General features: G+C 51.6%; 1 protein-coding gene across 1 annotated transcript in view; it reads right to left on the bottom strand.

Moving 5' to 3' along the window:
• LOC119108034 (secretin receptor) overlaps positions 1-15,697 on the bottom strand; it is a 53,072-nt gene that overhangs the window by 11,730 nt on the left and 25,645 nt on the right. The window contains exons 2-5 of the mRNA XM_037231617.1: positions 9,663-9,857; positions 9,063-9,228; positions 8,123-8,247; positions 2,088-2,240 (exon numbers count right to left, since the gene is read on the bottom strand). Of these exons, the coding sequence (XP_037087512.1) occupies positions 2,088-2,240; positions 8,123-8,247; positions 9,063-9,228; positions 9,663-9,857 (639 nt within the window). The remainder of the gene's footprint in view (positions 1-2,087; positions 2,241-8,122; positions 8,248-9,062; positions 9,229-9,662; positions 9,858-15,697) is intronic.

Raw genomic sequence — 15,697 nt, 5'->3', positions numbered from 1 at the left:
GTGGCAATGTTTCTGGACGACTATAAAATGCTGCTTATCATTGATATGATCTCACCTGCGCCTGAATAACCTGGAAATCAACTTTGTCACACGCTAGGTATTCTTATGTTTGATAATGTTTATCATGATTCCGTGGAATAATTTGATATCGGCTGTAAGATTTGGTCTGAGTGAGCTCAATTCGAATGTTCAGTAAAAATTTCACGGGCAGCGATGACTGTTAAATTTGTTGTGAGAAATCTTCCGCCGTTAAAGCGTCTGGACAAGAACATCTGGAGCGCAGAAATCCATTAGCAGGTAGGCGGAACATCGATTTTGCGTTCTTGCAGCGCGGGACTTCCAGGATTGATTGGATTGATGGATCGCTATTAGTGATCGGACATGTTAGGTGTGTGCTTAAACTTTTGTGGTTTAGTTGCAAAGGAGCAAAGCTCAACTTTCAAAACTTTATTACAATGCGCTGAACAGTTAAGGTAATGCTTTCGAAACAAGGGAATCAGTTGATGACGTCATCATGTTGTCAGTGTCCAGAATATCACCACAAAGGGCATTTACAGCTGGATTGTCGGCATCCATGATTTTTTACCTGGACGGCGATAGGCATCTGAAATTATAGATGTCATGGTGTACATCTACCACACTTATAATAAACATTATAAAACGCCGGTTAGGATGGGCTTTTGGTCACAATATGATAATCATGCATCATAATTCGTCATTGCTTTCTTTGGCTCATGGAAGCCAAACTTGGCCCCCAAATGCATGGTGGTTTGGTACATAGTCGATAATTCGGATAGTTAACAGCGCTTCGGCTGCTGTGGCCATTTTGCGTCGGCTTATAGCTCCCAATACACTAGAATGCTATATCAGTTGGTCTAAGTAAGCCCACAATATTTCCAGAAGCTTTGAAATCACCGATTTGACACATCTTCGAACGAAGATTTTTCGGTGGTAAGTAGGGCTACGGAGTTATATGCCATAAGTGAAAGCCTTTATGCCCAAACAGCAGCCCAAAGCCCCATATCTTGTCTTGAATTGTTTTTATATAAGATGCCGCCAGCTTGTCTTCGTGACTTTGAAATCAATCAACCATTACTAGCTCACACTGGCTCTCACACAAAAGCCACATCAAGTCAACGTATAAATGAGGAGACTTAAATGCTCCGTGGCACTACATGTAATAATCCAGCCAGGCAGGAAACACGTGTTACAAACCAATGACTACAGGCAGACCACTCACATCTGACAGTAAATCATGCGGATTGGAAGCGTAGAGAGTTCGTAAAAATATTACGATTTCATCGTGATCGTGGCACACAAGCCTTGGGCTTGTGTACTACAATTTTTGATTTTTGTCAAAAACGCAGCATGTTCTTGATACGGAAAGCGAAAACCGTTCACTTGATGTCAGGTCCAAAGTAATACGACCATAACGATTGGGGACACAGCACCACGAGGACATCTCAAGATTGGTGGTACAGTACCCCGAGGACATCTCAAGATTGGTGGTACAGTACCCCGAGGACATCTCAAGATTGGTGGTACAGTACCCCGAGGACATCTCAAGATTGGTGGTACAGTACCCCGAGGACATCTCAAGATTGGTGGTACAGTACCCGAGGACATCTCAAGATTGGTGGTACAGTACCCCGAGGACATCTCAAGATTGGTGGGTACAGTACCCCGAGGACATCTCAAGATTGGTGGTACAGTACCCCGAGGACATCTCAAGATTGGTGGTACAGTACCCCGAGGACATCTCAAGATTGGTGGTACAGTACCCCGAGGACATCTCAAAGATTCCAACTGTTTGAGAGGCGTTTTATCTGACCTGCAATGCTGTCAGACCCAAGATAATTGTTAAGTTATTACGCGTGGATGGAAATCGTCACGGCTTTTGGCCTTCTTTAAGTTCATTCGAGTCGAGAAATTCTGAGACGGAGACTTCCCAGAGGTATTGCAATGACCTATTAAATCCATCGTCTTCGCCGATGCGTGCGGGTACATATCCGACCCCGTGCGAGCCGCACCTGCCGTGTAGGGCGTCCAGCTCTCACTCAGAGGTCACGTCAGCACTTCCCGCTTACCACGTTGCAGGCGATGTTGATGTACTGGCGCACGAGTCCGTGCCAGGTGTTGGTGCAGTCGCCGTAGTCGGTGTACTCGCCGTGGGGTGCAGATCCCGCCCACGTGCCGTTCGCCGTACACTCCTTCTTGGCGAACACTCGGCAGGACGGCCGCTGCGGGCAGCGGCATGGTGTCGAGTGGCGTGGCAGCGGCATGGTGTCGGTGGCGGGGGGCAGCGGCATGGTGTCGGGTGCGGGGCAGCGGCATGGTGTCGTGGCGGGGCAGCAGTACGGTGTCGGGTGGCGGGGCAGCGGCATGGTGTCGGGTGGCGGGCAGCGGCATGGTGTCGGGTGGCGGGGCAGCGGCATGTGTGTCGGGTGGCGGGGCAGCGGCATGGTGTCTGGCGGGGCAGCGGCATGGTGTCGGGTGGCGTGGCAGCGGCATGGTGTCGGGTGGCGGGGCAGCGGCATGGTGTCGGGTGGGGGGCAGCGGCATGGTGTCGGGTGGCGGGGCAGCGGCATGGTGTCGGGTGGCGGGGCAGCGGCATGGTGTCGGGTGGCGTGGCAGCGGTACGGTGTCGGGTGGCATGGCAGCGGTACGGTGTCGGGTGGCGTGGCAGCGGTACGGTGTCGGGTGGCATGGCAGCGGTACGGTGTCGGGTGATGTGGCAGCGATACGGTGTCGGGCGTCGTGGCGCCGGCATGGTGTCGGGCGGCGGGACAGCGATACGGTGTCGAGTGGCGTGGCAGCGGTACGGTGTCGGGCGGCGGGGCAGCAGTACGGTGTCGGGTGGCGTGGCCGCGGTGCGGTGTCGGGTGGCGCGGCAGCGGTACGGTGTCGGGTGGCGTGGCAGCGGTACGGTGTCGGGCGGCGGGCGGCAGCGGTACGGTGTCGGGGTGCGGGCAGCGGTACGGTGTCGGGTGGCGTGGCAGCGGTACGGTGTCGGGTGTGTGGCAGCGGTACGGTGTCGGGTGGCGTGGCAGCGGTACGGTGTCGGGTGGCGTGGCAGCGGTACGGTGTCGGGTGGCATGGCAGCGGTACGGTGTTGGGTGACGTGGCAGCGATACGGTGTCGGGCGTCGTGGCGCCGGCATGGTGTCGGGCGGCGGGACAGCGATGCGGTGTCGAGTGGCGTGGCAGCGGTACGGTGTCGGGTGGCGTGGCAGCGGTACGGTGTCGGGCGGCGGGGCAGCGGTACGGTGTCGGGTGGCGGGGCCGCGGTACGGTGTCGGGTGGCGTGGCAGCGGTACGGTGTCGGGCGGCGGGACAGCGATACGGTGTCGGGTGGCATGGCGCCGGCATGGTGTCGGGCGGCGGGACAGCGATACGGTGTCGAGTGGCGTGGCAGCGGTACGGTGTCGGGAGGCGGGGCAGCGGTACGGTGTCGGGTGGCGGGGCCGCGGTACGGTGTCGGGTGGCGTGGCAGCGGTACGGTGTCGGGTGGCGTGGCAGCGGTACGGTGCGGGGTGGCGTGGCAGCAGTACGGCGTAGGGTGACGTGGCAGCGGTGCGGTGTAGGGTGACGTGGCAGCGGTGCGGTGTCGGGTGACGTGGCAGCGGCACGGTGTCGGGTGACGTGGCAGCGGGGCTGGGGCTCCCATGAGTGGAGTGTGAAGTGTGTGAGTGAGTCATGTCATGTGAGCCATGAGTGTGTGAGTGAAGTGGAGATGAACCCCCACTTCTTCCCCATATGCGCCAGCGTCGCACCAACACTTGTTGGGGCGTCCATGGAAGCAAGAAAACCCCTGAGGAACAGCCGGGGTCCAGAAACGACAAGACACGGCCAAGAAAAAATTGGGGTTTAAGCCCATCCGAGGTCTTGATTGAACCTGGCAGCTCCAAGAGATCAGGGCTTCAACAGGAGAAATGGTCAAAAAGAAATAGGAACGTCAGAGCGACAAGTACCGCCAGAAACGTTGGGAGCGGCAATCATGCACGGGGTTCCAAGACGACCAAAGTCCGCACACAGCACTATGGGGCCACAATAACACCAGACTGCCTCCAAGGCATCACTTGCAAACACCCAGTGCCCTAAGAATATTAGCCACTTGTCTGTAGTCTAAAAGATATTCGGCATGCGATGCAATCCGGTAAGCGAATACGGGGAAAGCAGCCTTGGTTGACCCCCAGAGACAGATGTCTAAGCGTCTCAGGAAACCCAAGACGTGTGACTTAAGGCCAAACACCAGCGAGGCATGAGCGCCGACTGCTCTGGAAACGTCGAGAATGTTCCTAAAAGGCTGCAGGGACTTAAAGGGTTAACCAAAGACAAGCTAATTGCAAGTGGGCCAGTGCCTGCAGGCGCTCTCTAGACGCCAGAGTGCCTCAGAGCATTCAGAAGAAGATGCCTTGCACTAGCATGAGACCGCCACGACGGTCAGACGACTCCTGCGAATGTCCGAGGACACCAGGGCATCCAGAACCCACTGGTGAGTGTGCAGAGGTCTTCGAACGCCTGGAAGCCCGCATGAATAATCATAAGTTTGGTTGCGTCGTCTGGTCACGAGAGGTGGCCAGCGAGGATGATCGTGGACCAGGATCATTTCTAAATCCGCGAGAAATGCATGGCGCTCGACGAATTCTACGAGACTTATAGGCGCTTCAGGCGGTCTCAGAGCCTTCTCATAGACGTCACATATTGGCCACGCTGTCCAGTTTGTCTTTGTCCTTTGAGCGTCGAGAGTGATACATGGGCATACTCATACGGAGTTAAACATCCCGGAGCACAGTCAAAGTTTCAACACAGTGTGGGATTTTGCTGCATCCTTCTGTGGCACTGACTTTAATGATTATGCAATCACATTCATTTAGTCGCAGTTTTGGCCTCAAACGTTTAATCAAGTTTAAAGTTCATTTGTTTACTTATCGATCCACACAACACATGAAATTACTGCCGCCTCAGGAACAAAATAGTTGAAGAAGCTATCTGGTTTGTGAGCTATCGACCTATTGTAAGCTAAATTGGTCGATCCGGAAACGGCACCTGAAATAATCGTCTTGCACATTGCATTATGGGTGGCGTAACGGAACGCATACATAATTAGCCTGCCCTTGATTAGCCCGTTCTGAGATTGCAAGATTTCAGGGTGACATCACACACTCTTACCCTTAAACACTTGGTAGCCCGTTCTGAGATTGCAAGATTTCAGGGTGACATCACACACTCTTACCCTTAAACACTCCCGCAGAGCATTGTTACCATTAAGTCTATGCCGTAAAATTTACTTTCCGGAATAACAATTCTGCCATACAACAAAAAAGGTACAGAAGAACGATCCTGAGTCCTGACGAGCCCAGGTCAGCCCAGCTTCCACCGCTGTCAGCCCAGCTTCCGCCGCTGTCAGCAGGGCTTTACGACCTTGAAAGTCTGCAGCCCTACAACGGCCAACATCAGTGTCATGTTGGAGAAGGTCGATATGGGGCTGACCCCGTCTGAAAATCTGCGCGGGCGCCTAATGGTGCGCCGTATTTAATTAGACATCTGACAGAACGCTAACGTCATTGGGCTGATGTCGACGCTCCCTAATGCTCTGATTCTAGTAAGTCATTTACGTATGAATGGAGCCATCCGTTCACAGCGTCAGTGAGTCTGAGTATTCAGGCTGAATGACGATTAGCCCGAAATTGAGACGTCATCACTCAACCGTCGTGCGAAAGCGGTGTTTGCAGATGACAGCTAAATCACTGCAAATACTTGCCTTTTTGCTAGAATTTCACTTCGAGAATGACGATATAAAATCGATAGGAATATATGTAACGAAACCGGAATGTGTCTATATAACTACCCTGTTGCGTACACATTCTAGTAAAAGTCGTTCACCTTGAAGTTAAATCTTTTCGCCGAAACAGTTTTTCAATCACGATTTCTTTTGTAACGGTTGAGATCTCACTGAAATACATGACCGCGGGAAACAGGGGGAGGGGGGACAAGGTGCTAAGCCCCAACTTTCTGAAAGCTTGATACTGGCCCTAGGGCGTTGGCTAGAAAAACTTGACCAAAAATGGCTATCGGCACCTATCTTGGTCGGATTACTGTCCCCTACGCTCAGTCAAGTTTAATACACATTCCTACCTATTCTGGTCCTAATTGTCTTCGCAACTGGCTCTCGTGATGTTCCTGCCTGTGCACATATACAATTATAACCTTCTAAATGTGATATGAAGTTTGAGTCAGCAACTTTCGTGGAATACCACGCAGCGACAGTTTGTTTCAAGAGCAATGCGTGATCCGAGCCCCGCCGAAGCACAGAGCACCCAGCATGATGGCTAGGCCGCGCGCGCTCCAGTGGCGGGCCGGTGGACCGACCCCTGTCAGCTCTGAGAGGTCTCCATCTGACGTCACGAAGGCGGCTGTTGGGGGGGGGGGGGGGACGGGTCTGCCCGCGCCCGCTGCTGGCGCCCTGCTGCCGGCGCGGCGGCGCGAGGGCGCCTCGCCCGGCGCTGCGGCGCCCCCGCGGTCCGTTTGTGTTGGCGGGTGTATCACCCGTCTGTCAGGGCGACGCACGCTTCCCAACTAGGTCGGATGAGCCAGCGGCAGCGTTCGCCGGCCCTGGTGGGCTTCAACTCCTGACTGGTGTGCCAGCCATGCACGCAATAGTGAAAAGAACGGATTGTGGGGGATGTGTTTGTAAAGAGAAGAAGAACGGAAAGGACGGATTATGCCTTCCAAACCAATGCTGCGCTTTCACGCTGCAGGGACATCAGATACGTCAAGTTGGATTACTTCTCACAGTCACCAGTCCGATGACCGTCCGGATGCGGGAAAGACGGGATGTTTTCTTAGCAAACGGACACTGTTAAGTGTCCCCAGCCAGTGACTAGCCAGCGGCTATCTATGGATAGAGGACAGTGAGTACATCGTCTGACAGCTTCCGGGAGCTGTGAGGGACCTTCAGTTCGAGCTTGCTTGAGAGGTCACCAGCAACAGTCAAACCGCACCACCCGCTGGCCTCACGCCGCATACCCTGCCATGGTCCAGTCCTGGTGGACCTCGAGCGTAGCAACTACACATGGCCAATGGCCGTATGCAAAACTGTTTTGGGAGTGCTCTCCTGGTTTGTCATTCAGGACATGTAAGGCTGGGCGCATTATCATACTATGGCCAATCATGTCAATAATCACCGTGACTTTTCATGCAACTGCATGAAATGTGGCGGCGCACAGGCAATGCAATGAGCACAGGCTATTTTTTATGCAATGAGCACAGGCTACTTTTCATGCGATGAGCACAGGCTTCTTGTAGTATTCGATAGACCCGAAGTCCCTTCAACAGTCTTGGAGCCTGATGGATCTCATCAATGTAGCCTCGAACTGGCATGATGGCATGGCATACACTACGGCATGGTATTTGTAGAAGCAAACCTGACGACAGAGACCGCTCACGATAATTCGCCTGAATGTGTGACGACATGGTATTTCTCATTTTGCAGTAGAAAATATCAGGGAAGACCCTGCTCACGATAGTTTGCCCATCTCAATTGTGGGATTATCTCGGATCCCTCGGAAAACTCGAGTTCGACCATCAGAGGCATCTGCCAGCTACCGCGGAAGATGACGCATTGTTTCAGCAGCGGCGGCGTGAGCACCACGCAGGAAAAACATCAGTTTATCTCGTGTGTGTGCGCGCTGATCCTGTGTAAACTAATGTCCTGTGATAATGGTTTCCGGTATGCCTTCATAATGCGTGCTAACACAGTGGGCAAACACCATTTCGGACCGGCCGCCATTCCCAAACAGGGCCAACGGCTGTGAGCAATAAAATCAGCCTAAATGCACTGCAATAAGCCAGTTCGCAATTGCGATTGACGGGCTGCAAGGCCGAGCCGACGGCTGTGACCGGTGTCGTCCGCCGCAGCGGCGCCGCCACAGACGGACTGGGCCGCCACGAACGGATGGGGCCGTCACAGACGGACGGCGCCGCCACAGGCGGACAGGGCCGCCACAGACGGACGGGGCCGCCACAGACGGACGGCGCCGCCACAGACGCACGGGATCGCCACAGACTGATGGTACCGTCACAGACGGACGGGGCTGCCACAAACGGACGCCGTCACTCACCCGGTGGGTGTATATGTAGTCGGGGCACGGCTGGTAGACGGTGGTGCCGGGCCGCGTTTCGTTCCAGCACAGCCAGGCGTCTTCCGTAGCCGGACAGTGCTGACCGCGGTCGGCAGCACCAGCCGCTGAAGCGAAGGCCGCCGTCAGTTGGACCGAAACCGACCATCCGGCATGCCGATCCTAACAGATCAACTGGTGTCAGGACTGGCGCGGGTCGATGGATGCAGGCTCACCGCGCATGTGGAGTGAATAAGAGAAGGCCATAATGACTGCTAGATACTATCGCGCTAGACAGTAACTCTGATCGGTCGAGCAATTTATACACAGCAGGTGGGTATACACTTATCCTGATATGCATAACCAGCAAGCGTATGCTCACACACGCGAATAAATCACAGTCCCGTGATAAGACCGCGGTCTCTGAGACATATGTCTCAGATATGCCATGTAGATATATTATGGACATATGCCTGATAATACCATGCAATGAAATCAAACATAGCGTTTGTAGCTGCCAGCTGCGGGTTAGATCCAGCCGTTCCTGGAAATTGCAGACCCAGCAGCGCACCGCATAACATTTGCATGCCGAGCAGGCAAGAACCCGCGTTAATTCAGCACACACCACGCATTGTCTGTAAGGCCCGTCTCTTCTTCACCTATGATTCCTGTGCACCATATCCTTGAGTCATCACCCATCCGAGCCATTGATGAGGGAAAACCAACTAAGACCTCGCACTTGCTCTCGTCAGGACGCCGCGACAGTAGGGCTCACTTGTTCCCCAGGCATCGCAAGACGCCGCCACAGCAGGGCTCGCTTGTTCCCCAGTCGTCGCAGCTTACCCGCTCTCTGCAGGCGTTGCGGGACGAGCTCACCTGCTCTCTGCAGGACGTTGCGGGACGAGCTCACCCGCTCTCTGCAGTCGTCGCGTGACGAGCTCACCTGCTCTCTGCAGGACGTTGCGGCAGCACTGTTGCGAGCTGCGGCAGCACTCGGCCCATTTGGCGGCGAAGTGCGGCTCGGCGAAGGTGCGGGCGATGGCGTCGACCGCCGCCGGGTCGGAGAGGTTGGCGAGCAGCGCCGTACTGCCATTCGCTGTGTGCAGGTACTGTGCGGCACGGCAGGCCGTTCATAGCAGCGACAGGCCATGATGTCAAGGGCTTTCCATTTCAATGCAGCGGGAGAATGCCAGGTTTGCCTTAGAGTGAGGAGACTTTATGTTCGAGGCGCTCAGAAAACGCACTCTTTTATCACTTTATCACGACAACGGAGCTTCTCAATACGTCACGAAAATTTGCACAACATTGCCGGCTGCTCAGCAGGTGGAACGAGCCTATATGTCCTATATGTCAACGTTATCACATTTTTGCGTCTTTACTAGCTCCAAAAGCTGATGAAAAGTAGGCTCGTCATACGGGCGGCCTCTGCAGCAACTTGCACCACAGAGTGGGATGCGTTCCGTTGCACCACATGGTAGGACGATGACACCGTTTGTAAAAGCGCCACACGCACACACACACGCACCTACACGCACATACGTACGTATATAACCGAGGCCGACCCATTGACCTGCCAGCGACGCCGCCCCAGCAGCAGGCGGCGGCCCGGCAGGAACCAGTCGTGACCGGAGTAGGCGTAACACCACGTGCAGGTCACCAGGTCAAACTGGGCCGGCGGGTAGCTGGCGCCGTCCCTGAATCGACACAGTTTCTGCGCCGCCACCTCGGAGCGGACCAGCTGTGAACGAGGACGAGCAGCTCACGTGAGTCTTTCCACCGGGCACGGGGAGCGGGGTGATGTGACTTGTCTTTGGACGTCAAACCGCTGCTATAATGTCAGTCGATATATTTTTCAAAAAGTTTCTTATTGCATAATTTGTGAGGTGCATTTGAGAGGAGCATTACGCACATGGATAACATAGTACTAATAGCCTTATTCCTCGTAGATGAACCGGAAAAATGGAGAGATAGATGAATTGGTTTTTCGGCTACATACCGTTATCGTAACGAGTATCAGTAGTAAATCCAAAATTGTCTGCCGATCCTACTTTTCAATTTGGTATGCCGGCCCTCATTGGCTGTTTGATGCGTATGACGCTTTGCTATTGCTAAACCAGTTTTTAAGTGCATTTCCCCACTATCAGTCAGTCATCATCTATCAACGATCTCATGGGAGTCATGGGTATGCCCTTTTTGCGTTGCGGATTGAAATACACAGAGATGGTTCTAAACTTGGTGGCTCTGCCTAAACGTCAGATTCACATTGCCTGTCATGATTTGAGCTTCCTCCACTGAGCAGAGGCAATTCCACGAACAGGCTGGAAGGCAAGCCAGAAAAAATAACAGTTTTTTTTTAGTTAGGACACCGTTTTTTTAACACAAAGCAACAGGCATGACTGGGCGGCAGGTACCACACCAGACACGCCGTGAATGATAACCTGCCAGCTTTACGAGACAGAAAGGTAACCATCTCCAAAGCAAACTTAAACTTCCACAGAACAAAGACCTTAAACAAAGACCTGCGCTCGAGTCCACCGGTGAACCTGAGACCTGAGCATGCGCTGCTGAAGTGTTCGAGGAGCTCTGTGACATGGTGCTCTTCCAACACGGGAAATGTGTCATATCTATACCTCCTCTACACCTTGACCTCATGAGGAAAAGTGTCCAAAATGTTGAAAAATCTGCAAGCTACACAAAACGCATCCGCAAACAAAATAAAGGCATATGCAGAGGGAACGCTAGCAAAAAGTGTGTGCTAGTGGGGGGGGGGGGGGGGGGCGAGGAGGGAGCTGCAACTGTCATTTATTTGGAGTTGAAATTCACTGAATGCACAGTGCGGTATGTCAAGGCTTATTGCTGGGCGTATGAATATTTGCGTAAGGCAATGATTCACATGCACAAGTTTTCCTTTTCTGACTGATGGCATGATGCGAATCGGCGTGATGATGTTTCAGAGGCGTACACAACTTGGGTCGGAGCCAGTCAGCATGGGCTAGGGAATGGGACAAATATTTTGAAAGCAATTTTTCAGACTATTCTTGCATCCATATGATAATCATCTGCCGTTCATTTCATAGCTCCATCGCGTGATTTCGGAACACAACGGGATGAAATAAGGTTATATAAAAAGCAGCATCATGTGCGAGTATGCTACAGGAGCTAATTCGGGCTTACGCTCAGACGTTCAGCCTGAGAACCTTAGAAGGGAGTTTGAATGATACTTGATGTTGCATTTCTGCGCCAAATACCATCAAGATTACAAGATGTGTGTTCTGATGCATGTTGATTAGCAACGTAACTACTTATCTTATCTTCAGGAGCACTGATATACATGAAATGCTGAACTGCCTCTGAGTCCTTTCTTACCCCACAAGAAGCAGGCTGGAAAGTGCATTCTTACTTGACCCTCATCTTCTGAGTGGAGGTGTCTCAGTATGGGTTGAGGGCGTGGACAATATCCTAACACGCGCCCGGGTGGCCGGCCAGATACCTTTCGCTCGGGTGGGTTGGGGGGGGGGGGGGTCAATTTGACCTCCCCTGAGATCTCAGGAGATAGAAGGCCTAGAGACACCAAACTTACAAGGTGTGTTGATGTTTACGTGAAATCACTTAGGTAAAATTTTGAGGTTCCTAGGTCATGACCTTCGGATCAAATAAGGTCAAGCAAGGTCAAATGTTAGGTTGGTCTCTAAAGTGACCCCAGAATCTGGCTAACCGTTTCTAAGGTATCTGCAGGTATCTAAGGTAACAGGTATCTGCCCTTCCTCGGTGTTGCGGCATAGCGAACAGGCGATGACACCCACACTGGAGTGCTTGGAGGACGAGACATGCGGTCAGGTATTTGGAGGTCAAAGTGGTCAACACAGGGAGACAGGACCACCCGTGCAAAGGGCGCAGATATTTTCGTCGAGTCGAAACGGAAATGGGAGAGGGATGGACACTTTGATCAAACTTGGAAACCCAACACACTGTCAAAATAGCTGCTCGGATTAAAAAAAGATACTGTGGTCAGAAAGCACAGGTCACGACAATTGGTGGAGGAAAATTAGCCTTTCGTGATCATGCCTTACACAAAATGAGTTTGCAAGAAGATTATGCAAATTTTAAAACGCTCGTGCAAACACGTGACCGGCGGCGAATCTATAAAGAAATTCACATGCACCTAACTTAGCTTAAAGAAAATTAAAAGCGGGTCAAAATGCGCAAAAGCTGTTGCTAGGTAGTCATGCAAAGGCCTAAAGGAATGTTCCTAATCTAAAGGCATTGATGTAAGCATCAGATATGCTGAAATAAGCCCATTTTTTACTATCGGTATACTTTTGAGCGGAAAAGGTTTCTCTAGAAAACACAATTTTTTCATTGAGTAAATATGCTCCTCACTACGTTATTGTCTAATTGTGCCATGGCACCTTGCACGACGTTGATTGAGAGCCAATTGACAGCCGTTATATCTGGAAATAGAGATCAAGAACGCCAGGCATGAACGCATTGACAATCATATTTTTCGTGGCCTTAATCGCTGAATGACTTAAAGACTGGCAGGATTTGAATGACGTTATTATGCAGTCATGTATCCCTGGGTGACCTTGAAATAGTCTGCACGAAGTAGTCTGCACATCTTCGTGGGGGTATAGCTCAAAAACTTGAAGAGGTTTAGGTCTTAAGAAGAGCGTGCCTGTTCATTGAACCAAATGGTTTTCAAGATGGCTATTTTAGTTTAAAACCTCATACAAATGTGAAACACTCCCTTCAAAGACACGAAGCGGTAAATGCCAGAGATCGGCAAGAAAGAGGGATGTAGACAATTTAGGCTTACCGAAATCCTTTCTAGTCAATCTGCTTCGCAGGAGTAAGAAACCTCTTGGACTTTGTGGTAGCTGGTGAAAAAGAAAACAGTTTGATCCCTTTTAGGACGGCTACTGAGATGCCAGTGAGTTGAAAACTGGGTTTGCTGATAGTGGCATAAAGGAAAGGGTAAAATTATTGTAGCTAGGACTGAACAAAGGAGGAGTGCTCAGTAGAATAACGTAACACTGGTCGCGTTAGCGGGTTTGGGGTCACAACATGTCATTCACGTACGCGTCATCTGGTTTTGTTATTGCAATGTGCAGTTCATGAAGGAATTGCGTTGAGATGAGAATGTGGATGACACAGTAGTAATAGCTTTATTCATCGAAAAAAAAAACCTGTGGGAATGGAGAAATAGGTGCGTTGACATTTCGGTAGCATGCCCGCATCACAACGAATGACAGGAGCAGATATTCACTTCTGCTATTCGTTTCGATAAAGACATGCCGCCGAAATATCAACGCATCTGTATCTCCATTCTCTTGGTTTTTCTCAGAGGAATAAAGCCATTACTACTGTCTTATCTACCTGCATAATGTTCCTCGCAAATGCTCTTATCAACTTACGTAGATGTGGCGAGATGGAAGAACATAGGAATGTGTTATGGTGGCATTTGCGCGTAAATCCCTGTGGCACGTGCATATGTTCTTTCACACAAACTTGTACGTGCCCTTCTACGGTTACAGTTATTAGCCAGCATGTGACAGTATAAAATTCTGAGAAATTACGTTTTGACATCGTATCACCTGCCCATGACGTGTTTTAGCACAAGATCGCAGTAACCGTCTGCCTTAACTGTAAGCGGGGGGTCTCTTGTCTTTGTTGTCACAAAGGGATGTGTGTGTCTGAAATTACAAAGGGGTGTGTGTCTGAAATTACAAAGGGATGTGTGTCTGAAATTACGTGCGACTGCTGCGTATTTTCTTAGTGAGAGGTCGGCTACATTTGTCTTAACATTGAGCAATCGAGGCTAAAGGATTGGGGCATGTTATCAAAAACGCTGACATTAAAAAGGCAACTGGTTGAAATATTACTATTTTACATTAAGTCCCGGCATTTATCTGGTATCACTGGAACTCCCCTTGACGTCGCGCGACGTCGCTCGCGTCAATGCCGGAACACAAGCCTTTCCGCCAGACCGGCGCAGCCGATGGCGGCAATCCTGGCGCAATCGGTCAGCGCGTCCGGCCGCAGCACGCTCGACTTGGCTGCGGATTTACGGCGGTTTGGGCTGGCGACTCTCAGAATATCGGGCACGCTGCGTTAGCCGACCGAGATTCGGCGGGCGGAGAGACGGTCGGCGGATCGAACGGTGCCCAAAGTGAGGCGTTCCGTGCCACGATGCTCGTGAGGTTGCACTCTTTCTCCTTAGGATTCGATTGCGGAAGCTCACCTAGCGCAGGTTGATGCGGCGATGGGCTTCCAGATGAAGGAGTGGTTGGGTGACCTGTTTCGATTGAACCCAGCCAGTGACCTGTTTCGATTGAACCCAGCCAGTGACCTGTTTCGATTGAACCCATCTGTGGCTTGCTCGGGAGGCGTGAGTAAATATTGGCACCCCTCTGCTTTTGTCGCCAACTTATAACTGCCAGGAGGGCGAAATTTGGCTGACTGGCTCGTGACATACATGCCGTTGGAGGAACCGCTGTTTTTTTATCCGATAGCTTCGACCTATGGCGCGTGGGACGCGCCAGCTGAGCTGCACTCATGCTCATTGAGGCAGCTGAATTGGCAGCCTTTAAAGCTGCAGGGTTCGAGCTTCAGAAGTATCTTCTGTGACACAGCGCTGCCTAGATATGACAATATTACGAAAAGTATTAATAAAGTGTAACTTGCGTGGCGTGCAGAATGACGGACTTGGAGCACGCTGAGTCACGAAGGCCGTGGTCCAAAGTCCCCCAAGTAATTCGGCAGAGAAATATTCACACAAGGCATCCAATCGTGTCCCAGTGAACTCTCCAAGTGTCAAAGGTGGACATGCGGCTCACGCGCCTGTTTGCTCGGCCGCCATGTCTCTATGAGTGTCGTCCATTCTGGAGCAGTACCTGAGCGGCCAATCCCGGTCTTGTTTGTATATCTAGTCCGCCCGACGCTGCTATGATCCCTTTGCAAATACCATCTCTTCAGCATGAGGAGAGGCCTGTCAAACTGCACGTGCCGCGCTGGCAGAAACCCGCCGCGGCTCAAACGCCGCGTGAAGCACCGGCGGCGCCGAGGAATGAAAGGCTGTCTGCAAAGGTCTTCCGCATGCGCTTGGTCCATGTCACCAGCTGCTTCAGCAGGCCCTTCTCCGATCGATGTGTAGTTTGTGAATGGCGACAGAAACAAATTGGAGACGTTTGTTGTGGAATCAAAGTATCTTCCACAGTCGGTACCACAATGCAATTGTGACGAGTGTATAAGCCTCATGTACTCTGTTGAGTATGACCTGGGTCTTGAGCAAAAATCAGAAGGCAGGTAGAGCACATATCATCAGATGAATTACCACTAGTGTTCGTTCTATAATCGATTTGTTGCTACTCTCAAGGCTTGTGGTCATGACGTGGTCAGTAAGATACTGCTTTGGCTCACCAACGTAAAATGATCAGTTCTGTCTCCCATGTAGTTCTCATCATCAGTGTGAACAAACTGCTATTCTACTAAAAGATTGCGAAGTGTCCGTGCTGCCACAATGAATATACGAAGACGGCATCGACTTTTAGAACCACGGAATCAAGGGAATTCAGACTG

Source organism: Pollicipes pollicipes, unplaced genomic scaffold (assembly GCF_011947565.3).
Source record: "Pollicipes pollicipes isolate AB1234 unplaced genomic scaffold, Ppol_2.1 Scaffold_6686;HRSCAF=7923_pilon_pilon_pilon, whole genome shotgun sequence".
Taxonomy (NCBI): Eukaryota; Metazoa; Arthropoda; class Thecostraca; order Pollicipedomorpha; family Pollicipedidae; genus Pollicipes; species Pollicipes pollicipes.
Note: the sequence above shows the minus strand (reverse complement) of the source record. Positions and strands in the feature narration are given on the sequence as shown.